Below are 27,720 nucleotides of genomic sequence, written 5' to 3' on the forward strand. Positions count from 1 at the left end.
GGATGGCAGGTGTTTTCACTTCGCAGGTGAGACTAATGAGGCTTAGCAAAGCTAACTAACCCACCAAGGTCACAGAGCTAGTAAATTCTGTGACGTCAGGACTCTAGCCCAGGTCTGGCTGCTCTCAGTCAGCTGCCCTGTACGGTGGAAGCCACAGATCATAAGAGGGGAGGGAAGACTGTCAGCCAGTAGTGGAATAATGGAAGGAAGAAAGGGAATCATGTGGATTGAGGACCCTGATGACTGTTAAATGATTTTCTACCAACTTCACACAAGGAGCGTATCAGTCAGGGTTCTCCAGAGGAACAGAACAAATAGGACGTGTATATATAAATACGCGTACAGGGAACTATAAAAAGTTTGGTTAGAACTGTTGCTATATATACGGGAGTGAGTCAAAAGTTACCCACATTCCCGTTATATTAAAACTTCTGTTGGTCGCACTGTCTTATCAGTGCTTTCTGTTCAAGGCTACTGTCTCCCCAGTCACTGCTGTGCAGGTGTGAACGTGTTGCATCTGTTCATTTGTAACTGGGGTGCGAACAAAAATGGGTGCCCCGCTTGTGATCTGCTTAGAAGAAGAGCAGCGTGCAGTGATTAGTTTTTTGTGGTCTGAGGGTGTGCACGTCTGCACATTTCTGCACACGGTGTCGACACTGCAAAAACTTCTTCTTGAGGTGGTAAAGCATCCTCCCTGTAGTCCTGATCTTGCTCCATTGGACTTTCACCTTTTGTTCCCCTGAAAGCAGCCCTACGAGTGTGAAGATTCACTTCTGATGAAGAAGTGAAGACAGCGGTGCATTCGTGGCTCGCGGCTCATTCTAAAACATTTTTTAATGAGGGGATACGAAAGCCTGGTGACAGATGGACAAAGTATATTGAAAAGCAAGGAGACTGTCAAAAAATGATTATTTGTCTTTTCTAAAAGTGAATTAAACTAAATTCTACAGCCAGAGTGCGGATAATTTTTGACTCACCCTTGTATATTTGGGATAAGGCTTATGCAGTTATTGAAGTGGGCGGGTTCCAGGATCTGCAGGGTGAGTTGGTAAGCTGGAGACCTAAGAGAACTGATGGCGTCATTCCAGCCTAAAGACTGGCAGGCTCGAGACCCAGGAAGAGCTGATGTTTCAGTTCTAGTCCACAGGCAGGAAAAAAGCCAATGTCTTAGTTTGAATTGAAGTCGGGAAGGAGGAATTCCCTCTTATTCAGGGAGGACCAGCCTTTTTGTTCTATTCAGTCCTTCCACTGACTGGATGAGGCCCACCCACATTAGGGAGGGCAATCTGCCTTCCTCAATCTACTGATTTAATTGTTAATCTCATCTAACGCACAGTATAGTGAACCTAGATGACAATATTGTATTGTAATCATCAAACTTGCTAAGAGACTAGAACTTAATTATTCCAACCACTAAAAAGAAATGATGTGATGTGACTGAGGTGCTAATTATGGCTATGGTGATAGTCATATCACAATATAGAAAGGTACCACATTAACATCTTACACCTTAAATTTACACAACCTTATATGTCAAATACATTTCAAGTTTTAAAAATGTTAATCTCATCCAGAAACACCCTCACAGAAACACCCAGAATAATGTTTGAACAAGTATCTGGGCACTGCTGTGGGCTATAAAGTTGAAACATAAAATTAACCATCATGAAGAGGAAGACAGAATAATAAAGGAGACACAAAACTAAAAGAATATCATAAGGTGAGACTATGTAGTGTAGGATTAGCAACTTTACATGCCTCAGGCCTCCTGATAACAATGTCTTGCTATTACAGCCACATACTGTGATCAGTGATGAAAACAACAGGGACACAGCCTATCGAGGAGAGGTTTAGTTCTATTTTCAATGTTCTGAGTTGGGAGTGGATCGGATGAGCAGGTCTTTCTCTAGGAGCTCCAGGCTCTCCCTACTTACAGGCAGTGGAGGACTCATTTCTTCATTGTCCACAGTGACCCTGGTCCACTCTTGGGACCAGGCTTGGCACTCTTCAGACGGAGTCCTCTGAGCTGAGTTTCTTCTGAATCAACCAACTGGATGATTTTCATTCATTTCTTCATTTCTTTCCACAGTAGTTTTTGATCTTGCTGTCAACAAGGGGGAAGTAGACAATTGAGATGCATCAGGCAACTCCTAGTCTGGTGGGAGTGATGGAGAAAGAAGACACTGACATGGTGTGATAGATGCTGAGATGACACATTAGCATCAATTGCTGTGCCAGGCTGTAGGGAACTCCTGACTCAGCCCAAAGGGTCTTGGGGAGGAAGTCAAGCCCCAGCGATACTTTAAGGAGGACCGGCAGCTAGCCAGTTAGTTGGAACAGAAAGAGTGTATTTGGCAGAGGGAATAACATGTAATAGCGTATAAGACATGGTTGTAAAGCATTGACACACATTTAGGGAACTAAAGTTTGATTAGAGCAGTGGTTCTCACCTCTCGTAGCACTTTGGAATCTCCTGAAAGTACTAAAAAAATACTAATGCCTGGGCTCTACCCCAGAGATTTGGATGCAGTTGGCCTGGGGTGGTGCCCAGATGTCAGTATTTTTTCTAAACTGCAGCCAGGACTGAGAACCAGGAATGTAAGAGATGCTTCAGGAGAACTTAAGTCTGAAGGGAGCTGGTAGGGGATCTCTTGTGGGATGTGGTCAAGAATCCCAGCTTGCTTTAGGGAAACAGGAAAGACTCATGCTGAGCTCAGCAGAGAAATAAAGACCCACTGATGGTCAACTGGGGCCTTGCCTGCCCTTGTAACTTTTCCTCTTGAGCTTTCTGTTCCTTCTTCTCCATTTAAAAGTGAAAGTCAAGTGGGAAATAACAAAACATACAATAAAATAAAAATAAGCTGAAAGATGACTCAATAAAAGGAAGTGATAACATAGTAAAAGCAGGCTGATACAGTAAACACCCCAAAACTCAACCACACAGAATCACTACCCAGGTCCAAACAATAAAAACAATAGCTAAGGTGTACTGATCCAAGTGGCAAATATCTTCAGGCATTGAGACAGTGAGGGAGGATTATTCCCATTTTACAGAGGGGCAAAATGAGGCTTGGGGATATTAAGTACTGTGGTTCCAGGGGGTGGGCCGGGGTAACGACTCCATTTTATAGACGAGGAAATGGAGGTTGACTTGCTAAGGCTAAATAGCCAGTCCAGGGCAGAGCAAGATATTGAACTCAGGTTTTCTAGCTCAAATCCAGAGCCCTTTCCCCTGGACAAAGTCTCAAGCCTTGGTTGCACATTGAAGTCATCGGGGGAGATTTTAAGAAATACTGATGCCAAAGAGACATTTCTCCAAAGAAGACATACAGGTGGCCAACAGGCATCTGAAAAAAATGTTCAACATCATTAATCATTAGGGAAATGCAAATCAAAACTACAATGAGATCTCACCTCACACCTGTCAGGATGACTATTATAAAAAAAGCAAAAGATAACAAGTTTTGGCCAGGATGTGGAGAAATTGGAACCCTCGTGCACTGTTGGTAGGAATGCAAAATGGTGAAGCTGCTGTGGAAAACAGTATCCGCAAAATATTAAAAATAGAACTACCATATGATCCAGCAACCTCACTTCTGGGTACTTATCCGAAAGAATTGAAATCAGGATCTCAAAGGGATATTAGCATGTCCATGTTCATTGCAGCACTATTCACAATCGCTGAGATATGGAAAGATCCCCCATGTCCATCAGATGAATGGATAAAGAAAATGCAGTTTATACACCCAATGGTATACTCTTCAGCCTTAAAAAGGAAGGAGCTTCTGTAACATGTGACCACATGGATGAACCTTGAGAACACTATGCTCAGTGAAATAAGCCAGTTACAGAAAGACAAATACCGCGAGATTCCACTTATAGGAGGTATCTAAAAGAGTCAAGTTCATGGAATCAAAGAGTGGAATGGAGGTTGCCAGGGGCTGGGGCAGAAGGGAGTGGGGAGTTATTAATCTAAGGGCATAAAGTTTCAGTTAAACAAGACGAAGACGTTTCTGGGAATCTGCTGTACAACAGTGTACTATACATTTAAAATTTTGTTGAGGGTAGATCTCATGTTAAATGTCTCATGTATTCCTACCACAATAAAATTAAAAACAAAAAAAGAAACCCTGATGCAACCATGGGCCAACCCTCAATTCTAATCAGGTCCGTCTGGGGCGGGATCCAGGCAGACAGGATGAACAGGGGCAGCTTGACCTCTTTCTGGCTGTGCTCTGCTCTTAGTAGTAACGGATCCTGTGTACTGCGCATCTCTAGGGATGTTTCCTGTATTGTTACTCCCCCCTGAGAGTGAAGGAAACTGAGAGGTTAAGTCACTTTCACTGGGGCACCCAGCTGGTAGTCACGCGCGCGCCCGTGTTTGTTCTCCGGATAGCCTGCCTACAAACTCTGTGTTCTAACTGCTGTGCCACAAGGCCTCCAAGCAGGGGATCCTGTGGGGCATAAACATGGGTGTCTAATGCCCTTCCATTTCATTTCTCTGTCCTGCAAGCTTTGGGGTCGACAGTATCACCTTTGTCCCAAGCTCGTCCACACGGAACGGTGATCACCCAGATGGAGAAAGGGGGCTGTGTGTGGCTCTGCACGAAGGAAGAGGGACAAAGGAGTTCGACGGTGAGGTCGGCTGCCTGGGGAGGTGGTGGGCACTCTCCAGCATCCTCATCCCTGGGTGACCACCGGAAGGGGCTGCTGGGAGGAGAGGAGTCGTGCTGCAAAGTATTGTGTCGGTGGGCAAGAGGGGTTGAGCGTCGACACTCTGAAATTGAGGGGCTCGGGGGGGCTATCAAACTCAGTTGATGAAGATGGTTCTAGAAGATGAGCTCACAGAACTGGGGCGTTCCAGAAGGCCCCATGTCAGTTTGGAGCCTGCCCTTTCCTGTCCTTCTCTTCAAGCGGGGTGTCTGGGGCCCCAGCTGTATCATGGGGGGTGTCCTGGTCTGAAGCCGGGTATTGGGCCCCTGCGGTTACTGCCACGGTCACTGCTGTGTCAGCTCTGGTGAGGATGACACCTGATCAGTGAGCCCCCTTCCCCCTCCTCCTGCAGCCAGGGTCCTGGGCTGGTCTGCCAGGGAGGGACACGGAGAAAGGAAGGTGGTGGTCCTCTGACCACCTTGGGGAGTGGTGGATCCTGGGCTGGTGGGGGGAGGGTGAGTTGAGAGAGAGATTGGAGACCGTGCTGGCAGGTCTCTGGTCTCTGAGTCAGCAGACCTGACTCCTGCTATCTCTAGACCAGGGGTTCCCAACCCCCAGGCCGCAGACCTGTACTGGTCCTTGGCCTGCAGTGGGTGAGCGAGCGAAGCTTCATCTGCCACTCCCCATCGCTTCCCAGCCTCCCATTACCGCCTGAACCGTCCCTGCGCATCGCTTGCTTTACCACCTGAACCATTCCCCTCAATCTCCCCCCCACCCCGCCACATCCCTGGTCCGTGAAAAAATTGTCTTCCACAGAACTGATCCCTGGTGCCAAAAAGGTTGGAGACCAATGCTCTAGACCTGCTGGGAAATACTCAGGATGAAATCACTTTTAAACAACTCTGTTACCAAAAAAGCAAATACGGTCTCTGCATAGCGGTCGGCTTGGTTTCTTCGCCTATACATTGGGGATAGTAATTCTCCCCGCCTTGCATTGTGGAGAGGATTAGATGAGATTAAGTCAGAAAACATCCAGAAAAGGCCCAGCAGAGTGTCGGGCCAGATTTTAAGAACTCAGAAGGGTGTCTTCCTCCCTCTCATCCCCCACACTTTGATGAGAAGGGCTCATGCTCTTGTGGACACGACCTCAATATACTTCAGTCTTAAGAAGCACCCATTGATCAGCTACTCCATGCCGGCAACTCTGCTTGACTCTCAGGATAAGAAGATAAATAAGAGCGTCATTGTTCTTTGTGAAGTTCACCTCGTAGTGGGGAAGACTCACGTCTTTTGCAGTCTAGTGTGCAGAGGGAGGGCAGAAGCACAGGGCGCGTTGGGAGTGTGGCGGGGCGGGCGCCCACTGGGGGAGTCTCGCTGGGGAACTCGACTCCGATGTGACCCTTGAAGTATGGGTAAGCGTGAAGCATGTAAAGGAACGGAGCGAGTTCCCGTTCCGACCGCAGGATCCCCGTGAGCAAACGACAGGGCATTACTGAAACTTAAGGTGTCGAGGGGGAGAGGTCAGCAAGCCTGGGTCACGAGGGTCCTCGTGGACCACACGTAGGAGCAGCTATGAAGGAAGCCCTCAAAGGACCACACGTGGCCAGCCTTTTGTTTTAAACTTTCATACTCGTGAATGTGTGTAGGATAGTTTGGGAGAAGAGTCAGGACTGAATACCAGGAGGCCGTCAGCCTACCAGGATGGTGGTCTGAACTAAGGGAAAGCTGTTGCCCTTGGAGGGAAGGTGGACTCAACAGCCTGTTGGGGTTGATGGGTTGGGGATGAGTGAAAGGTGTGATGGAGGGACGGAGTGAACAATGACATTTATATTTCTAGTTTGGATACATAGGTTTAAACCAAAACACATAATGAGTTTAAAACCAAGGGTGTTTTATACCGAGAAAGCGAAGACATAAAAAAGAGGACTCAAATAGTGGGAAGGTTCGTTCGCTTTTGGATGTGCTTAGTTTGAGGTCACGGAGCATTATCCAAGCAGAGATATCCAGGAGGCAGTTACCTACGAGGGCTGCTGCTCCAGGGAAGATGTAATAGAAGCCGTCATCCTGCAGGGCGCAACAGGTACAGACAGGCTTGGGCATCCTGCAGGCTGCCCAGAGGGTTTCCGGAAGTGGGAGAGAGGAGGGCTCAAGGGAGAAATGCCTGGGAAGCGTATCAGCATTTAAGACCTGGGCAGAAGTGGGTTCCACAAAGGGGAATCCGAGGAGAACCTGCAAGCGGGGAGCATCATGGAAGCCGAGAGAGGTGAGAGTTTCAACCGGGTGGAGTGGGCAGTGGTGTGTAAGGCTGCTGAGAGCTCCCGCGAGACAGGAACTGACGAGGGTCCATCAGATGGGGTGGAACAGTGTCAGGCGTGTGGTTGTGGGGGCGATGCTGAATTTCACTGGGTTGCGAGACAAATGGGAGGTAAGAAAATCATCAGTTTCCCTCTAGAAGTTTAGATGAGAAGAGAGGGAGAGAGACAGGTCAGGGAAGGTATTTTAGAAGCTGAAGACCTAGGCATGTCTGTACCTGCAGAGGAAGGAGGAGTTGGTGGAGAGGAGATACTAGGGATACTGAGAGAGAAGTGGCTGGTGGCACAAGGCAGAGAGATGGGAAAGGATGAAACGCAGAGCTCGGAGGAAAGATGGGTCCAGATCAGTGTAGAGGCACCTCCTCTGTGAGGTCAGGTGAGGCGACTGATACACTCATGAGCGGGATGGGGTGAAGGCAGAAAGATGAAGGAAATCTCACCTGTGATCACCTTGTTTTTCTCAGTGAGGCAGGAGGTGAGGTGGGACAGGGCAGGGAGGGGAATCGAGGACGGTAATGAGGGCTGTGAATACCCTTTGAGGGAAATGGGCGAGAGAAAGCTGACCAAGACGAGCATCAGTACCGGTGCCAGCATCACTTCATCATAGAAACAATGACTGGCCGAGTTCTAGTGCAAAGAGTCCAGTTGTCTCTGTGCCTTTCTCTTCTCATTCATTCTTTCAACAATCCGATGAGGCAGGTGTTATTAATTTCTTCACGTTATAGAGGAAGACGATGAGGCTGGGAAAGTGCCCACATCAGAGATGTCAAGTGTAGGGCCGGGCTTCCCACTGAGACAAAGCTTACTGCAAAGCACACCCTTGTTTTGTCATCCTCGGGCTTGGAGCCATCCAGTCGCAGGGACACCCACTCCCAAGGCTGTGTTTCATTTCTGGAGTCTATGAAGGTGGAGCGCAAGTGGGGGGGCTGAGGTCGTGAGAGAGGTGGAGAGGTATGTCACAGGTGGCTGGTGAGAGACAGAAGTGGAATAGGGACACTTCTCTATTGTGAGACAGAGTGGAGGCCAAGGTCACAACCAGGTGCAAGTGTCCTTCATGATGTTAGGGACGGTTCTGCAGAGCCAGCGATGAGAGGCGTGGAGGACAAACCAAACGGGGTGAGGTGCGCTTCGAGGGAGGTGGGGCTTTTACGAGGTGATGGTTTAGAAGGGGCGGCAGGCATGGAGGAGAGTTTCAGCACTGCCTGGCCTGGAAGGGGGGCCTGCGTGTGGGAGAAAGAGCAGCCTCCCCTTGAGAGGCTGCAGGGCGTTCTAGGGGGAGACCTGGCTTCGGTGCGGGCCAGGAGGGGGAGGCTCGGTGCTAGAAGAGAGCTTCGGTGGCATCGGGGCTGATGGATTGATTCACAAGGACGCCGAGGCTCGGCCGTCTCCTCTGGGAACATCTGCTTGTGGTCAAACCCCAGGGGGGCTTCGGAGTCACATAAACTTTGGTTTCAGTCCAAACTTTGTCCCTTCTGAGTTGTGAAATCTTGGGCTTTGGGATTCAGTGATGCTTGGCATGTAACCTGGAGCTCAGGATGTGTTTGTCCTCTCCCCGGTTCCCTCTTTTTCTCTCAGCTGCCCGGACAAGGGGGTACAGAGCAGGACTGGGGGGGAGAGGGGCTGGCCTCGGGGGACCCTCTTCTGGCTCTTGGGGGTGTAGCTGATGCTCCCTCGGGGCTGCAAGGGAGCAGGTTGGCCGCGTTGGTGCCCTCTCCTCTCTTCCCAGGTACACTCAGGCCCTGTTTCCCTTCCTCCCCCAGGAGCAGCCTTCTGTGAGCTGCCTGTCACCTCAAAGCCCAGCTCTGAACCAGTGTGGTGGGGGCTCTGTCCCCGCTGCCCCCATGGAAGCCACGCGCTGGGCTCCTCGAAGGTGGCCCTGCCCGCCTGGGATCATGTTGTTGACCGTGGCCTCTCTGCTCAGCTGCCTGCTCTCCTCGGGCCAGGCCAAGGTCTACAGTCGCTGTGAGCTGGCCAGAGTGCTGCAGGACTTCAGCCTGGATGGGTTCCGGGGATACAGCCTGGCAGACTGTGAGAACCCTGCTCCCTTCCTCCCACTATCTCTCCCTCCTCCTCACTCAAGGGCTGTGACCTTGGGACCTTTCTGAGCCTCCTCCGTTCTCCTTTGTCAAACAAGGATCCTATGAGCTGACAGGGGGAGAACACCCAGCACTGGGGTAAATATCCAGTGGGCACGTGCCAGGCGGCCGAATCAGAACTGCCCCTTTATTTTCCCTGTGATTTATCTGAATCACAGCCACTAGGATCAGACATTCCCAGTGAAGTTTAGGACAAACTGAGCAAAGCGTTAATACCCAAATTTCAAGATGATGGAAGTTACTAGAAAGTGCAAAGTACAGCCACACCCAGACTCATTTCTTCTCTAGTTCTAGCCCTCTCTCTAGGTCCCACCTGTGCCTTTCTAATTGCGTCTCTAAAGAGAGAGCGCTTGTTCATTCATTCCACAAGCATTTCTTGGGTCCTACTATGTGTGGACAGTGAGACTGTGGGAAGATTGCTAGCCTACGAGTCAGGAGGCCTGAGGTCTGGTCCTGACTCTTGCTGTCTGGTAGCTGTATGTGACCTTGAGTAAGTCACTTTGCCCCTCTGAGCTCTGATGGATTCCTTTGTCAAGGAGGTGGGAGGGGGTCTGCTCCGATCGCCTAGAAACAGGAGTTGAGGCTCGGAGGAGCTGACGTGTGGAGTCTGCCCTGTGAGCTCTCTGGTCTGGGTTGGCCTCCATCATCTGACTCGCAGGGCTGTGTCTCCATCCTGTGCAGGGGTCTGTCTGGCTTACTTTGCAAGTGGCTTCAACACAGCTGCCGTGGACCATGAAGCGGATGGAAGTACTAACAACGGCATCTTCCAGATCAACAGCCGGAAGTGGTGCAAAAATCTCAACCCCAATGTCCCTAACATGTGCCAGATGTACTGCTCTGGTAGGCTGGGCCTGGGCCCGGGGGCTGGCTGGAGCCAGGCTCTGCACTGGCCTCTGCTTCTTCCCCAGCCTTGTGTGTTCCTCCTGCCTTTATGTCTGAGTGGGGACCCCCACTGCCTGCTGGGTCTACCAAGGTGGGCAGGATGGGGCGAGTAATGAGGGTGGGATCTCCGTGAATCTGATCCGGGGGTCCCAGATGCGACACTGTCCAGAGAGCTATGGGAAGGGAGGGGGGATGGCTTCTGATGCGGGGAAGTGATCAAGTAAGCCCTGCGCTTCCAGATGGGTTGAGAGACACGGTCGATTTCAGGATGGAGGAGGGTGTGTGTGTGTGTGTGAGAAAGACAGACAGACAGAGACAGACTCTGGATGTCCAGCTCCACCCCCTGCTCCCTCATCATGTTTCTCTGCCTCCCACCCCAGACTTGTTGAGTCCTAACCTCAAGGATAGTGTTATCTGTGCCATGAAGATAATGCAAGATCCCCAGGGTCTGGGAACCTGGTAAGTAATGTAGGTTGGAGCCCCCCAAGGTGATGTGACCAGGACCACAGCAGGGAACTAACCTTTTCTGGGTGCCCACCTCACCCCAGGCACCATTCCATGGCCTCACAATCCACAGAGCAACTTTCAGTGGTAGGGCTCACCACCACTGATGCATTTACAGACAACCACAAATAAGCAAGTTTTAGGGAGGATAAGCAAGTCACTGGAGGCCATGGAGCCAAGCCTGGCTCTTCCAAGATCTGCCTGTGTTGGGATGCCTGCCTACAGGTCCCTTAGCCCAGAATCTAGTAACTTTGTTTCTTAACTGTGGCATCTTTGTCTAGCACAACAGATCAAAGAAGTTCCCTGCTTGAAGCATGGGTGGGCCTTCTGGAGCCTCCCCCTGTCAGCCTCCCCTTTACTCTCCTCCTTCCCACAAGATGGCCTTTGGAGCCATCCTCACAGGCGAGGGAGTTGGATGAGCTTGTGATGGGGCATTGGACTAGAACTTTGGAGCCCCTAAAGCAGCCGCCCTACAGCTTCCCAATCTCTTCTGATGGGAATTTCACTATGTAGAGTCTCCAGCATCCCTTTACTCCCACATCTGGATGGCAGACCAGCAGGGAACAGAATGTGGGGAAGGTAAAATCCTCCAGGTGGCTGGAGCACCCCAACCCAGGGCAGATGCGATAGTGACAAGGCTGGGGAGGTAATTTGGAAGGCGTCAGATGTCAGCCCAAGAACAGAAGGAAGCGGGGCGGACTAGAGGCGGGGGTCTAGTGGGGAAGCCTTTGCAGGAGCCTAAGTGAGAGATAGAGGGTGACTCAGACGGTTGTATGGGTGATGGACAGGAGAGGGCTTGGTGATGAGGGGGCTGTGGAGGAGGAGCAGGGACAGGTGATACACGGCCGGTGAGGGTGAGGAGGAGGTGAAAAGGACTGTGGACACAGAGGAGTCCAAGGTGGGCCTTGACAATGGCCACAGCTGTGGAGATGGGTTGATTTGAGAACAGTTGAAGCCCCAGGAACTGCACCTGGAATGGGGTAGCCTCAGCAGGATAGAAGGCACATCTATAAAATCAGGAAGGGTGAATGCAGGCTCTGGTAGGAATCCAAGGGCTTGAGGCCTTGGGGGCACTGCGCTGGGTTGCAAGAAACAGGTTCTTTTGGGTTAAATCAAAGAACAACTCTCCTGCATGCTGGGAGTAAATCTGTGGCCTGTATAACCTCTCTGAGGTGGCTGAGGCTAATACGAAGTGGTCCCAGGAGGTGGGAAGGGTGCTGTTTATTCCCTCCACGTGCACACCTGAGGATTCACCTGTGCCAGGCTCTGTGCTGGGTGCTGGGCTTCAGACCTGGCTGAGACCCAGTTCTTTGCCCTCAAGACTCTCAATCTAATGGAAGAGACAAGCCAGTCAAACCCTCTCACTTGATCGATCTATCGAGGTCCTTAAGGGGCCATCCTTGCCATTGGGCTCTTTGACATTGATCTCATAGAAGACGCTAGTTATCCCAGTTTGGAACCCCTGGGGACTTGGGACCCCCCAGGACCCCAGGATCTTCCTTGTCTTCCTCAAGATGCTAGCGTGATGCTGAACCGAGGTAACGATCCTAAAAGCGTCTATAAACTATAGTTACCAGCAACTGAAAGACCCAGACTAGCAGCCAAGGAGAATTGGGTGTGGGTGCAGTTCTGTCATTTACAAGCTGTGGACCTTGGGCAAGTAATTTTGCGTCTTTTAGTCTCAGGTTTGCATTTGGTATATAGGGAAGCTAATATCTGCCCAATCTACCACATAGGGCTGTTGGGGGCGTAGCAGATAAATGGGTGATGGGTGTGACAGTGCTATGCAAACTGTAAAGGGCTATACACACGTATGGTGGCACCACTGTCTGCAGAAGCACCATGGTGTAGGAAGAGACCATCGTACTGGGGCACTGGACCCCAGGCTCCAGGCCTTTGTCACTGTCTTCTGGGTGAACTTGAGCAGATTACTCTCTGTTTCCATCGGTAAAATATGCAGGCTAGATAGATAATTATTCTAGGGCCATTCTCTTCTTCTTTTTTTTTTTTTACATCTTCTGGGGAGTTCTTTGTTAGTTAACACAGCTGACTTGTCTCTCCTGCCCTTGCCAGCCTCTTTCCTCACCTCACTTCTAGTTTAGAGCCCATGCCTCCTTCCTCTACTTCTCTGAGCAAAGACTGAAGACTGCAGCTGATTTGGTCTCTCCTCTTCTCCATCTTCCATCCTCAGGGAGGCCTGGAGGCATCACTGCCAGGGCAAGGACCTCAGTGACTGGGTGGATGGCTGTGAATTGTAAGATTCTCTCTGGATGGACAGGCCATGCCTAGCAGCTTGGAAGACGTGGTTTGGCTCCTGGCCCAGGCCTGGGGAGACAAACCAACTAATAAAGTATAGTTTACTATAAGCGTGGTTCTCAGCTATCACTGTGTGTCTGGGTGGCGTGTTGGAGCCAGAAGCATCTCGAGGTTTCCTCACTGTCCCCATGGGCTGGGGTTCAGCCGGCCTCCGAAAAGTCTGCCATGGGACGTTTGCATCCATTCCTGGAGGCCTGGGCGGGGCGGGGGGTGGGGGCGGCATGGTGTCAATGCCTCCGTTGCCCAAACCTGGCAGAGTTTCCTAGATGAACCTCTTGTATATATGATTGATACATGAATGATGCGTCCTGAATGAATGGTAGGCACTCAGCTAGTGTTTGTAGAACCAGCGAATGAATGGGCCCTGATACCTTCTTTCAAATAGCAACGATTCACTCAACGGTATTGATAAACACTAGCTGTCAGGCCCCAGGCATCTCTCTGGATGGAACCATGGCCCCTCCTGAGCCCTCGTGGTGAGCTCTCTACCTCTCCGGGGGACTGCTCTGGCTGCTTCTCATCCACGTCCTGCTCACTTCCCACTTGGTCAAATCTTGGAGCAGTGGGAGTTTGGCACAATTGGGGAAGAGTTGGCTTAAAGGGGTTTCTCCTTTATCCTGGCTGCCTAACCTTAGGAAGGTCACTCTACCTCTCGTAGGCAAGTTCCTCATGGACAAGAGGAGCTAATAAAACCAGCTTGCAATATCGTATCAATTACATAATACAGAGCAGTGAGGTACCTGGTACAGGGCGTGGCACAGAGTGGGGGTGCTTAAGAAACACTGGCCTTTTGTCTGGTTTCCCTGAGCTCTGGGGGTTCAAAGTCCCAACCCACCTGGTGGGCACACATCCTGCGTGTCCTGGTGACCAGGGCTTCCTTGGGAGGTTGGCACAGATGTCCTCATCACTGTGTGCTGAGAAGGAGGAGGAGGAGGAGAGGAGAGGGTGTGGGAAGAAGGAACAGAAGAGGCACTGGGATGGTTTGGATAAAGTGGCAGAAATTTCTATGGGAAGTGGGGAGAATTGTGACGTTTTGGCACTTTTTAAAGTTCAAGTCACTAATAAGGACACACTGTATAGCACAGGAAACTCTACCCAAGACTCTGTAATATGGGAAAAGAATCTGAAAAAAAGTGGATCTATGTATATGTATAACTGATTCACTGTGCAGTACACCTGAAACTAACACAGCATTGTAAATCAACTATATTTGAGGGAAAAAAAAGAACGAAAAGAAAATAAGAAAGAAAAAAAAAAAAGTCCAAGTTACAACACTCTTGGACTAATTTGGCTCCAAGGAGACTAATTGGAAATGGACTTTATCTTTTGTGCTAAGGGTGCGGTGAATGCCCCAGGGGATAATTAGCTTGCTAAGGTGCTGTCCCTTCTCTACCTGCAAGAACAGGGGAGGGGGCCAGAGGCTCCTGGCAGCTGAGGGAGGCTCTGCTGTGTGCTTCTCTTGGGCTGAGGTCCCTGAGCTCCGCCCATGAGATCCATCGCCTCAGCTGGATGTGGCTGGCTTTTTCCACTCTATGCACTGGCCCGAAGCTTCTAAAGTGGGAAACTATGGGAAGCTGGCCCGATCAGATGGGATCCAGCAGTCATGGGACACTCTACTGCATGCTGAGCACAAACCTCTATTCTATGTGGCCAGGAATCCTTCTGACACTTTGACGGCAGCTACTCTGAATGGAGTTGGCACGTAGGATAGGACTTCATCATCTCCGACCTGCCACGTGTCAGGCATCTCACCAGCAATTTCCATGGTTTATCTCACCACCCTCACAGCAACTCCAGGGGGGTGGAGATGGTCATCCCCATTTTTCAGGAGGAAACGAGCCCCAGACAAGTTCTAGAACTTGCCCAAGGAAACACAGTTGGTGGAGCTGGGATTTGGATGGGGCTGTTGAACTCTGAAGGCTGTGCTTTGTCCTAAGCATGTCCCAGCTTCCACAGCTGGACCAGCCCTTGAACTTTCAGCTGGCTGGAACCCTGGGGTGGGAAGGTACAGTAGACGGAGGGCAGTGGAGAGACAGCCAAGTTCTATCTAGCTGGCAACTGTCCTTCCCCAGACACTTCACGTGCTCCTCTGCCTCCGAGCCTTTGCTCGGGTATCTCCTCTGCAAACCTGCCTCCCTGGCAACTTTCACCCACCTCAGCCCGGCAGACAGCCCTGGTGCATCTTCTCCAGTGAGTGCTCATGCCTGGTGTACCTCTGCTGTACGTCCCTCTGCTCAGGTTCTTTTGTGCATGTCTGTTGCCTACCTCTGCCTGCCTAGACTCTGAGCGCCCTGAGATTGTGTCCTCTTGATATATGAACCCCCAGTGGCCAGCACAGTGCCTGGCACATGGTGGGCACACAGAATATGTTCATGGAGTGAGGAAGTCTGGACAGAGACCCCTGCCTGGTGCTGGGAGGGACAGGAAACAGCTGTTTCTTGTTCCTCCTCCTTGTAAGGCAGATTGAGCTAAAGATGCTTTGGTGCCTTCCAATCAGTTTCTCTTGGGCTTATTTTAACTTGGATGGAATTCCTTTAGAAAAGAAGCCACAGAATCTGAATTACACTAAAGACAAATGGCCCATGTTGGTGCTAAGTTAGCCAAACGAGCCACTGCCTTCAGAAGCATGGCGGTATGAAGAGCAACTTTAAGGAGGCAAGATGTCCAAACAAATTCCCCATCCCAAGGCATCCCTCACAGCCATTATCACGGGGTGGTTTCTTCATTTGTTGTTTGTTTGTTTGTTTTAAACACAAAGCACCATTACAGCCTTGCCCAGAAACAAATGAGATGTCAACAGGGCTGCGTGTCTAGGGGCTCAACGGCAGCCAGAAAGCATACCTGTGTGTTTCCTGCATGCAGTGGACTCGGTGGTCACATTCCTGAAGAATCAGGCTACGGGGATGTTGGCAGAGCGATGCTACAGTTGCTTTCTATGTATGCGGGTCTCTTCGGACCTCATAATCTCCACGTGCATAAAATAATCTGATGAAATCACACCCTCGAGGTTCTCTGTTCATACTCATTTTCTGCTGGTTCATTCACTTTGCCATCTGTGAGAACGCATTAGCACACAAGCTGCAGAGGTTTAAAAAATTATGGGAGAAAAAAACTTGACATTGATCAAATTCTATCTATCCTTTCTCCCTCCTATAAATTGAAAAATGACAGTCAGGGTATCCTTCAGGGGAAGACATGGTGGTTACACTTGTGGTACCCTGGAGTTCTTTTGGAGGAGAGTTTAGCACTTTCTAGACCAGGGGTGCATCCCTAGAGAATCACAGACGGGTTCCTGGGGTCCAAAACCCTCCTAAAATTGTACGCAAAATTTTATGTACATCTATGGGGCCGTGTGCATTTTTTTTCCTGGGGAGAGAGTTCATAGATTTCACCTTATTTTTAATCCAAGCAAGATTAAGAATCAATGTTTTATGGGAAGAAAAAAGAAAAGGAGAAAACACAGAAATTTTACACCTCAGCTCATTTAATCCTCGTAATCACCCTGAAATCTAGGTAACATCATCTCCATCATGCAGATGGGAAACAGAGGCTCCGAGCAGTACATGGGATATTTGCTTGGATACCTGACACCCATTCTCAATTTAGACTCATAGACAGAGTTGGGATGCACCAAAGGGATGATTTGTTTATTTCCCACCCCTCCCCTCTTATAGAGGGGGAAACTGAGACCCAGAAAAGTGAAATACATTTTCCAAAATTATGTGGCCAGTGTATAGCAGAAAGAGTTTAGAAATTCAGTCTTTCGACTCTGTCCAAAGCTTTTGCCAACGATTGCTTTATTCTTGCAAAGCCAGTGAGCGTAGGTCTCACTGAATGTTAAATTGAATTAGAAAGAGACCCTCCGCCTTCCATCCATCCTCATGCTGGGCTGGTTCCCACTGACCTGTTTCGTGGTCCCCAGGACCTGGTGGCCCCAAACATGCTTAGCCTATGAGTGTGCACAGACGCACGTGCAAAATGATTCCACGTGCTAGGAGTCCCAAACGAGTGGGGGGACAAAGCCGTTAGGTAAATGCATCAACCCTCGGCTTGGGAAATACGGTCCTAGACCCTTGGAGAGCAGAGGAAAGAGCTTGAAGGACTTCAGCCACAACACACCCCTCAGTGTGGTGCCCTGGCCGTTCATCCTTTGGCACCCGCCTGCCTCTCAGTGGTCATTTTGCACACTTTCCCCTTTCCTTTCTTTGCGCTCCCTTGGACTTTTGTGCAGTCCCAGGGACTGTGCCTCCTCTGGCACTCCCCACCCCACCGCAGTCCCGGCTTTGCATAAGCTACGCTATCCCTCTCCTTCTGCTGCAAAATCCACATCCATCTTTCAGACTTGTCTGTTTACTTGTCAGCATTCCTGCTCAGATGATAAATTCCTTGAGGGCAAGTGCCCGGTGCGTAATAGACCATCAGTGAATGGAGAACCCGTGTTCTTCATGTGTTTCCCCTTCCTTGGTTGCCCTGCTCGCCTCCCAGCTATGCCAAGAAGCTTGTTCCGTGCAGCAGGGGGTCTGCCCCTGCTGTAGATGGATCAGGGCTGGCTGCACACACCCTCGGAGGAGTAAATTCCTTGCTTCTCTCTAACAGGGGAGCTCATTCACACGCGCTTTCTGGAGGCCCTTGTCTCTGCTCCAAGTTTAGGTCTCCAAATCGAATTGAAATCCCTGTGCTTGTAAAGGAGGAGGGCCCAGGTTTCTCCTGGCGTCCCAGGCCCAGGTTGGCTGAGCTGAGCTTCACCTGAGGAAACGACTACTACGAAGATCACACCTGTGGGTGGGGCCTGCCTGTGCCTTCCCTCCTCCCAGCAGCCAAGAACGTATCCAGAGACCCTCTGTGGACACTTTCTCACTAGGCGTGCTCCTGGTTAAGAAACAGCTTCTAGCTGGAGAGGAGAAAATAAAAGAACTTTGGCCTCTCTCTGCCCCAAACAACAAAACAACAGTGTGTAACTAGCCAGCTCAGTCCCAGGCAAGGCTACTCACAGAAACGCTCATTCCTTTTGCTTAACCGCAGTAGAATCCACTGATTCTGTTTCTGAGATTACGTGCCATTATTTAATTGGTCGATCCATTGATTGATCGGCTGATCTGACCCTTTGAGGTCACTGATAGTTCAGTGGGTTTGAGATCAGTCCAAACTCCTGGCCATTGTGTCACCATTTGGGTGACTCTTGAAAATGTGACGCTTCCCAAATCTTCTCTGTCTACCAGACCTCTCCAGGTCATCACTAAAGAAATGATTGCACGCACGACTACCTATTTGAAATAATGATACTAAAAAAATCACCACTCCCAGGAATTTAGGCTTACAACTATGTCTTTGGTCAACAACCAGTTAATTATAATTGGTAGCTGGCTATTGATTTACTCTCTTGAATTTCCTTTTTTTCTTTAAGAGGTTCAGTTTATAGACCTGCTCCCAGAGGAACAAAGCCAGAATCCCCAAATCAGAAGGAGCACATGCAGAAGCCTAAAGCAATCCAACCCCGTTAGAATATTCTTCACTCCATTCCAAATATCTGAAGTTTTTTTTTTTTTAAAGGAAGCCAGAAATCCAATGAAGCAGTTCAAATTGCAATTTAAGTTATAGATTTTAAAAAATGTATGAAACTGTTAAACTGGAACGAGGCAGAAGCATCCGATAGACTCCCAACTCACTAAATAGACATTTAATTTGGTTTCCATCCCTGATGGGAGCAGTCTGAAGACACTCTCTGTTCTTCTACATCCTATAGTCTAGGTACCAGAGGGACATTTTCCAGCCTGATGTAGCGAGGAGTGAACGTCTCTCGGGAGAGGGACTTCCACGCCCTGGCAAAATCTGGAAAAATGATCACTCTCAGTTTAAGTGGGTCTACAAATGGAATTGTGAGCCTGGAAGCTTGGGGATATAGCTTGGACACTGCCACTAACTCACTGTGTGACACGAGGCAAGTTCCTCCCCTCCCCTTTTGGGTCTGCTCATTTGGAAAATGAGGGAAGGTAAGCTATGTGGTCCAAAGGGCTCTCGGTAGGCAGAACAACGGCCCCCAAAGAGCTCCACGTCCCAGTGCCTGGAACCTGCAAATATGTTGCTTTACACGGCAAAAGAGACTTTGAAGCTGTGATTAGTTAATAACCTTGAAATGGGAGGGTTATCTTGAATTACTGACTGTGCCTAATCCAATCCAATCCAATCCAATCCAATCCAATCCAATCCAATCCAATCCAATCCAATCCAATCAATCCAATCCAATCCAATCAATCCAATCCAATCCAATCCAAGATAATCATCTAATCTAATCTAATCTAATCTCGTATCAAGGGTTCTTTAAAAATGGAAGAGGCAGGCAGGAGAGACTCTGAGTTAGAGGGAGGTGTGGCTATAGGAGAAGTTCACTGTCGTTGTGATGTAAGAACTCAACCCATCATTGCTGTCTTTGGTATTTATTTATTTTGGCTGCACCTGGTTTTAGTTGCGGCACGTGGGATCTTCACTGCGTCATGTGGGATCTTTTAGTTGCGGCATGTGGCCTCCTAGTTGCGGCATGCATGTGGGATCCAGTTCCCAGACCAGGGATTGAACCCAGGCCTCCTGCATTGGAAGCATGGAGTCTTACTCACTGGACCACCAGGGAAGTCCCCATTGCTGTCTTTGAAGAAGGAGGAAGAGGCCAAGAGCCAAGCAATGTGGGCAGCCTCTAAGAAGCTGGAAAAAACAAGGAAATGGTTTCTCTTCCAGAGGCTGCAGACACCTGGTGACACTCAGATTTTAGCCGAGATCCATGTCCGACTTCTGGCCTCCTGAACTATAAGACAATATATTTATCTTGTTTTAAGCCACTGTTTGTCATTTTGTTCTGGCAGAGATGGAAAATGAAAACAGGGTCACTTCCAGCAGCTGTGCACCCTGTTTCTAAAAATTAAAACCCAGCTTTGCCAACAGCCTTGGGCAACCCCAGCTGAGAGGATGCCAGGGAGGAGACATCAGAGGGGTGCTCTGTCCCAGCTGCCTCCTGGAGCCCGCTGACTGCCAGCTCCCGGCCCTGGCTTGTGTGTGAGTGTGGCTGGTGTGACTTGTCCTACTGGCAGGGGGAGTAGTACGGTTATACTGCCTCGAGTCTGAAGGGGCTTCCGGAGATCATCTGTGAAGACACAGGTAAGGTATTAGCTTCAGCCTCAAATGGAGGGAACTGAGCCCAGAGATGTACATGATCTCATGCATCAATTCCTTGTGTTAGGAGAGAGAGAGAGAGAGAGAGAGAGAGATTGGATAGCCAAGCAGAGACCAGAACCCCTGGTCTAGTCAGTGCTTTCTGTGCAGTTACGCATGAGGAGGGAGGTCTTTCTCTGCGGCTTTGGGTTTGAGTTTGGAGTGGTGGGGGGAAGCAGAGGGAAGTAAAAGATTGGATTACAGGGACTGCCCCTGTGGAATTAGCAAGATGCTGTGAGGACAAGGATTCTGCAGGAACAGGAAGCTCTCTCTTGCCATGGGGTGGGGCTTGAAAGGGCATGGCCCCTCCCCACCAGAGACACCTCCTCACCTCCTTTCCCACATGGACATCCTCTCAGGAGTCGTGGGGAGCAAGGCAGAAGCAGGTCAGATTGATGGGAGTGAGGAGGTGGGCTGCAGAGAGGGTTGGGAAAGGCAGGAGTGTGGCAGGGGGGCCACGCTGGGGCGGCGTCCAGCCTGAATTCACTGACCAGGTTAGGAGAAGCCAGGCCAGAGCAGAGGGATGTGAAGGCCTCCTCTAAGACGTGTAGGTCTGGGCAGCGTGCTCTGCCTCCCTGTCTTCACGCCATGTGCCTGTGGTCCAGGGCAGTGTCATTCAATGACCGTGGGCTGTGACCTGTTAGGGGGGTGGTGAAGCCATTTACAACGTTGCAATCAATAGTGTTTAAAGATGTAGAACAGAACAGAAGAATAGAATAGAGAGTGTACATGTTTTGTAAAGGTAAGTGTTGCATAAACTTTATATCTATCACCTATCTATCATCTGTCTATCATCTATCTATCTATCTGTTGTCTATCTATCATTTATCATCTATCTATCTATCATCTATCTATCATCTATCTGTATCTATCATCATCTATCATCTATCTATCCAGCTCTCATCTATCTATCCAGCTATCATCTATCCATCATCTATCTATCTCTTATCTATCTATCATGTATCTATATCATCTATCACCTATCTATATCTATCATCATCTATCATCTATCTATCCAGCTATCATCTATCAATCATCTATCTATCATCTATCTATTTATGTATCATCTATCTATTATCTGTCATCTATCTATATCTATCTATATCTATCATCTATCTACCCAGCTATCATCTATCTATCCAGCTATCATCTGTCTATCTATAATCTATCATCTATCTATCATCTATCTATCTATCTATCATCTATCTATCATCTATCTATCTCTATCATCCATTTATCTATCTATCATCTCTCTATATCTATCATCTATCTATCATCTATCATCTATCTATCATCTATCTATTATCTATCTATCATCTATCTATCTATCATCTATATCTATCATCTATCTATCATCTATCTATCTGTCAATCTATCTCTCATCTAATCTATCATCTATCTATCATCTATCATCTATAGATCCTGGGGTTTTTGAGCCGGCAGGTCTGGCTCTTTCCTAAAGTCTTGGGGAGAAAGAGTGTGGGGGAAGGGCAGAGACGACTCAGCCATTTCCACAAGACCAGCTTTTAATATGACCGTGATTTGAAGCACGAATAAATTAACGCCAGAGAAAATGGAAAAACCAAACCAAACCTGAGAACATCAAAACCCAAATTCAGAAAAGGAAACGAAACAGATCTCCGACAGACAAACAAAGAAAGCCCCCCAAAGAGACAGAACCAGACTGTACAAGCCGTGTCACAGGGAGAGCAGAACGACGACGTGGGCACCGCGGAGGAGTCCCGCAGGCCTCCGCGCCTCCAAGCACAGCCCCTGGGAGGGGAGGGGGTTGCGGCCCCGGTCACCCTGCGGTGGCTCGGGGAGGTGGGGGAGGGGCTTGTGGGCAGGTTAAGACCCTTCACAAACTACACGAGGGCTGGACGCCGTCGAGAGAGCTCTGCGGTTCCCTTCTGGACCGTGCAGGTGCGATTCCAGCGTGGCCTCGTGGTGCCTCCGGGGCTGGAAGCCGGTCCCCCTGCGCGGCTGCAGAGTGGCGCTGGGCCCCGCGCGCAGGAGGGTCACCTAGAGACGTGGAGGCGGCGCCGTGGGGAGGCGGAGCATGCAGGTGCTTTTTACATCTGGCAGTGAGGTGATGGCAGGTCGGTTCTCGGACAGTTCCGGAGCGGGACTCCCTTCTCCTAAGAGGGACGGACGCGAGACGGCGGGGCCTGAGGACGCGTCGTGCCAGACGTGGCCGGAGCGAGGTTTCGGCAGAGAGTTTGCTGTGTGCGCATAGGGGGCTCTTGCTTCTTTCCGTCGGTCGGCAGGGGCCACCCCACCGGAGCCTGCTGCCCCCCGTCCTGGTCCTGGGCCTCAGGGTCTGTTTGGGAGGGGGGGTGCTGGGTGGTCCGAGGGCTGTCAGCAGGCGATCTCCTCCAAGGTCCCCAGGGCCGTCTGCAGGGGCACGTTCACAGTGTGGCTGATGGTTTCGGAGTGGTTTGGCATCGTGTCACAAGTGCTCTGGCGGGAAGGAGGAAGCGGGCGTTGATGTTCATTCAGCCAAAATTCATCGCGATGCCCCTGGCAGCCCAGCCCAGGCCCCGGGAACCGTGCAGCCCGCTGTGGGCCTTCCCGGGGGCACGGCTGCTTGGCCCCAGACATCTCACGTGCTGGTTGGCCGTCTTGGGCCAGGAGGCTGAAGGGGCCTTACTGCCTTTCGAATCCTCTCCGGTGCCCACCTAGGCCCCGCCCTCTCCTCCCTGACTGGGGATGGGGTTTAGCAGCAGGTGTAACCTTCTCTCCAGCAGTCCGTCCCCTGATGTGTCCCCTGAAGCTACATCTGAGTGGTGCGTAGCTTTGGGGCTTGGATGGCCCATCCTGCCCTTGTCCTTGGGGCGTCTGTCGGGCCTACCTGGAGTGGTGGAGCGGTGGCCCGTGGCCGGGCCTGGCGCAGGGGGTATCAATTGCTGAGGCCAAGCAGTGGAGGCCCCTGACAGCCAGAACCCTGAGCCCTGATCACAGCTGCCCAAAGGACCTCGAGGGTTAGGCTGGCCCTGGGGAAGAGTTGTCTTGGGTCCCTGAGCAGGGAGAGGCTCAGGCGCCTTGGATGTTCTGGGTGATTCTCATGCTGTGGAGGCTGGGAGGGAGGGGAGCAGAATTCTGTGCCAAGAATTCAGGGGAGATTTGATGAGGATGAGGCTGGGGAAAGGGGAGGGGCCAGAGGGGAGGCTCTGGCTCTGAGACATTCTGAAGGAGGATGGGGGTGGGGAGGGAGGCTGCACTCGCTGAGCGCTTACTATAAACTAGGCAAAGCTCATTGCTTTACAGGCCTGGTCTCACTCAATCCGAATGGCACCCCCTGACATCCCAGCCATCTGGCAGATGCTCAGAGATGGCGGTAACGTGCCCCCAGGCACACGGCTGGGAAGTGGGGACCTGGGATCCAGGCAGGTCAGCTGAGTCCGGAGCCCGGGGGTGACTTGCACACTGACCTCTCCTCAACAGAAGCTGTCTTCTGTTCAAACAGAGGCTGCAGGGACCCGAGAGACTCAAAGCGAGATTTCTAGCCCTGGAGATGGGTAGAGAAATACTTTCTGGAACAGAAATGGGAGCCCATATAGGAGGAGGAGGCTGGGATCCACTTGGGATGTTCTGACTTTAAGGGGACCATGGCCACCGAATGGGGTGGTTTTCTTGGGGCCGGGGTGCCAACCTGGGGAAAGCCAGCAATACCTGCGACCTTCAGCGGAGACCGGAGTCCAGGAGTGGACTGAGTTAGGAAAGGAGGATGGACAGCATAAGAGGCGCTGCCTCTCAGGCTTGAGGGAAGAGAGGCAGAGTAGGGTAGTGGCTGGGGGACCTTTGTGCCCCCCCCAGCTATGTACCCTTGGCATTTGGACCACAACTGTCTCATATACAAAATGGAGATAAAAATAGACCTTCCTCTAGGGTGACTGTCGGGTTGAAATGACGTGGCACTCTTAAGGCACCCAGCACAGTGCCCCAGGCATGCAATGGTCAGCAGTTATAATGGGTATTATCGCCACTACCAACTTCACAGGGGCCCACACCCTGTGTACCCTTGAAATGGGGTAGAGTGCCAGGGACATCCTTGTTTGCATTCTGCCACCCCTAAGAATAAGGGAGGACCTATGCAGAGCCTCTCCAATTCTCCCAACGCATGAGAAGAGGGGCGTGGCCTCTGGCTGGGAGAAGCTGGACTGGTCCAGGCAGAAGCATCTCCTGGTCTCCACGGCAGCCACGGCTTACTATTGGGTTCTGAGATGAGTCTCAGACAGAGGCTTAAGGCTCAGTTGGTGTGTCCTTGGATGTGGGGGCTGTAGTGTGTCATGAGCCATGAAAAGGTGTGAGACAGAGCACGCCCCTCCTGCCAGCCCCGGCATATGGGTTCACACGGCCTGTACGTGCCAGAGGAACTAACCAACCTGCAACCCCGGGGCCGCCCTTACCACATTCTCATCGTGGCTCCCTTCCTCCTCTTCTTTGCCAAGTAGGTCTAATAGCTTCTCTTTGATCAGCTGCAAGAAGGGCAGGAAGGCAGTGGTCAGGCTAGGGGAACAGCACCAAGGTCCAGAGAGAGACCTCCCTTCACGTGGCTGGGCTGGGGCCCCTACCCAATCTTGCAGCTGAGATGGGGTTGTGGTGCAGGAACTAAAAGAGCTTGGAGGGGGTCACAGGAGGGCCTGGTCTCCCAGTGCGGCTGGTTCCCTGTCTGTCCTGGGGGAACAGGATTTCTGATCACTTTCAGGGCCTGACAACTCCACAGCTCACGAGATCGGGACACACCTGAGTTCCTAATGTTTTATTCTTAGCAAGAAAGGGTAGTTATTAAATATGTTCCCTGGTGTGATTCAGTTTCTGTCATTTTTACATCTTTTCGCAAAAATGAGTAAACAAGGCAGAATAAACTCTGGCCATGGGACCCGGTTTGGGCACGTGGTCACCATGCCGAGAGGCAGGGTGTGGCACTCCAGAGGCCCCTGGTCAGCGCTGCCCTCCGGTTCCCCACAGCGACTCCCAGCTGCCTTTGGCCATCACCAGCCCGCTCTGGGAGGCAGACCACTGCTCTGCAGGCCCCGTTCGCTGGGCTGAGACTCAGGTGGTCCTGGGGACGGTGTCAGGCCTGGGCTTCCATGAGGGATTCTGGAGCCCCTGGAGCCAGCCCGGGGCTGGAGGGGGATGCAGTAGGAAGGCTGATGAGCACGCTGAGCACGCAGTGCCCGAAGCTGCAGTTTGTTGTGTGAGAAGCTTTCAGAGGCTCTGGTCCAGCTGCCTCCTGAGGGCGACAACTCCCCGATTGTTAGTGGCCGGGAGCACCTGGGGTGCCCTTTGCTTTTCCCACTCAGGACAGATGAGCAGGCAGGAGTGCTGCTTCCCCAAACCTGCCTGGACCACAGAAGGCGCTGCTTGGGCGACGGGCCACCAGGAAGGCAGGGGTGTGTGTGTGTGTGTGGTTGTGTGTGGAGTGTGTGTGATATATGCGTGTGCATATGAGGTGTGTGAGTGTGGTATAAGTGTGATGTGTGTGCATGGGTGTGTGTGTCTGTGTCTGTACGCATGTGGTGCGAGTGTGCGGGTGCAGACACAGCCACGTATGAAGGCTGCACACCTGGCCCAGCTGTGGGAGGGGCTTAGGGCTGGCCTCAGTTTCATCCTCTGCTCCTCATCCCTTCTGCTCCCTCCCTACGAGTGCAGACAGCCCTGAGGATAGGCCTGTGGCTTCTGTCTCTCACACCCACCCCTCCCTGCATGCCTAGGACGTGATGACGGACAATACCCATGGTCATGGGGCAGAAGGGGGCCTTGGGTGGAGAGAGGCCGTCCTCTCCCCCATCCACACTTCGGTTCTGGACGTCGGGGCAGGATGAGGACACCAGATCATCCCCCGACGAGGAATCCCAGATCTTACCTCATAAATGTAATCAAAGAGCTCTAGTATTGTAAGGATACTAGCACCAACAAACAGTCCCATCTGACCACCGATGTCACCTGCAGAGAAAGAGAGAGGACAGAGGCTTGGCTTTCCTGACAGTGCTTCCCGAAGGGGCGAACAGACTGAGAGCTCAGAAACCAGGCTTTCTGAAATGCTTCCCTCTCCCCGGGGGGCCTGGGCCTGGCACCTGGAAGCCCAGGCACCTGACAAGTCCGTCCCTCACTGCACAGCTCTGAGAGCTGATGGTTTTCAGCACGCACAGGGATGGGAAGTAACCTGGATGCTTTCTGGGGGGCGGGGAGGGCTGACATAGACCTCCCAGGCTGACGGGCTTGCTCAGTTCCGTTCAGAAACCACACGGGTGGGCCCAGCTTTGGCTCTGGGCTGGGAATAGATGAGACATGTGGAGTCCCTGCCCTGGGCGAGGACACAGTCTAGCCCGAGACGTGAGTCAGGTGCCCTGAGTGGGGGTCTCAGGAGCAGTAACAGAGGAGATTACCCCCCCCCAATCATGACCTGGGCTTTGGGGCCACCTTGGGGCCCCTCTCACCCTTGGGATAAGGCGGTAGGAAGTATCTCCCTATCTCCCCACCTAAAGGTGAATGTTCAGTTTGGGCTTCTTTCTAGAGTAGAGGTCCTTGCCCTGGATGTATGGGCTCCATCAACCAAAGTCTTTGTAGACTGGTCTTCGGATCCCCCGTGCATCAAACTCCTGGGAGACTTGTAGTCAACGTAGTTGCCTGGACCTACCCGAGGCCTGTGCATCAGAATCTCCGGGGTTGGGGTCTGGAGGTCAGGATTTTAAAGTTCTCAGGTGGTTCTCTGGCTCACCAAAGTCTGAGAACCACTCTCCTCTGGGAGCTTCCGATGGTTGGAGACCCCCTGAATTGAATGCAATCCATTGTGTGCGCACCTGGGCATTTGTAGTGGGAGAGTCTGTATTTCAGAAGCTATTAGCAGATTCTTAAGGGGATTCTGATCCCCTCAAAGCCCCACACACTTTGCTCCGGAGGCAGTGTGGTAGAGAAGGGTTTCCAAGGCTGTGAGTTTGGAGGGTGGCCACCAGCTCGCTGTGTGCCTCTGATAAGCCCTGACCTTCTCTGGAGCTTTGCCTTCCAGGGACATTTGGTGGTGGAGGAGGTGGGGGGCAGGTTGGAGGAGATGAACTGTGAAGACCTTTCCAGCTGTGACCTCTAAGACTGTCAGCCGCTGCGCTGGGCTGGGCTGGGCTTGGGAGAGTGCTGGAAATGGGGGGGCACTGTTGGAGGTGGATGTACTGTCCTCCTGGGGCTTCCAGGCTGACCTCTTGGTCTGAGAACTTTCTACCCTCTTACGTCTGCCCGCGCCTCCCCTGATTATGGCTGGAGGAGCCCGACAAGCACACCCCCTGGCGAACAAGCCGTGATGGCGGTGGGGGGGGCTCTTCCTGGGGGGTACTTGGTGCTGGGCTCAATGCGGCTCCCCTTCATTCTCACCCCGCCTCCACCCCCTCCAACGTCCTTCACAGAGGCTTATCAGGAGCGGGGTGTGTCTGTGTATGTGAGCCGTGTGGCGGAGTATGGGGTGCATGCCAGGGAGCCGTGTGCGCACACGTGTTTGGGAGAGAAGCAGGCGGTACGTCTGGCCATGGATGGCTTTGTATAGGTGGCAAGCGATGTCTAGGGTAGGTACACAAGAGTGTCTACGGGTGGCTTTGTGGGGGTGGGCACAGTGTGTCTGAGTGAGCATGTGTGAGCACGTGCAGGTGTGAGCGTGTGAGTGTGTAGGCACTCGCATGTGTAGGCGCGCAGCGTGTGTGCACGTATGTGTCTCTGTAGCCGTGTGGTTTGCGTGTGGGTCTGTGCGGGTGTGCTCACCGTGGGTG

General features: G+C 51.4%; 2 protein-coding genes across 3 annotated transcripts in view; one reads left to right on the forward strand and one right to left on the reverse strand.

Moving 5' to 3' along the window:
- Window positions 1-8,768: 8,768 nt before the first annotated feature.
- Window positions 8,769-12,705, forward strand: SPACA3 (sperm acrosome associated 3). Its single transcript, XM_057716321.1, has 4 exons — window positions 8,769-8,993; window positions 9,743-9,901; window positions 10,324-10,402; window positions 12,639-12,705. The coding sequence occupies exons 1-4, from the start codon at window positions 8,807-8,809 to the stop codon at window positions 12,703-12,705; spliced, it is 492 nt and encodes a 163-aa protein (XP_057572304.1). The 5' UTR covers window positions 8,769-8,806.
- An 8,766-nt stretch (window positions 12,706-21,471) lies between these two features.
- ASIC2 (acid sensing ion channel subunit 2) overlaps window positions 21,472-27,720 on the reverse strand; it is a 1,082,326-nt gene continuing 1,076,077 nt past the window's right edge. Inside the window, exons 8-10 of one of the 2 annotated variants that reach the window (XM_057716922.1) lie at window positions 25,833-25,912; window positions 24,373-24,441; window positions 21,472-22,423 (exon numbers count right to left, since the gene is read on the reverse strand). In XM_057716922.1, coding sequence (XP_057572905.1) covers window positions 22,322-22,423; window positions 24,373-24,441; window positions 25,833-25,912 — 251 coding nt within the window. In that variant the 3' untranslated portion in view covers window positions 21,472-22,321. The remainder of the gene's footprint in view (window positions 22,424-24,372; window positions 24,442-25,832; window positions 25,913-27,720) is intronic. The other variant, XM_057716920.1, reaches the window with a different exon arrangement.

Source organism: Hippopotamus amphibius, chromosome 17 (assembly GCF_030028045.1).
Source record: "Hippopotamus amphibius kiboko isolate mHipAmp2 chromosome 17, mHipAmp2.hap2, whole genome shotgun sequence".
In the NCBI taxonomy this organism is placed as follows: domain Eukaryota; kingdom Metazoa; phylum Chordata; class Mammalia; order Artiodactyla; family Hippopotamidae; genus Hippopotamus; species Hippopotamus amphibius.

Excerpts from the sequence above, each read along its gene's own strand:
- SPACA3 (XM_057716321.1), top strand. The coding sequence starts at position 8,807 with ATGGAAGCCACGCGCTGGGCTCCTCGAAGGTGGCCCTGCCCGCCTGGG. Across the intron at positions 9,902-10,323 it reads GTGCCAGATGTACTGCTCTG|ACTTGTTGAGTCCTAACCTC; the intron begins GTAGGCTGGGCC and ends CTCCCACCCCAG. Across the intron at positions 10,403-12,638 it reads CCCCAGGGTCTGGGAACCTG|GGAGGCCTGGAGGCATCACT; the intron begins GTAAGTAATGTA and ends TTCCATCCTCAG.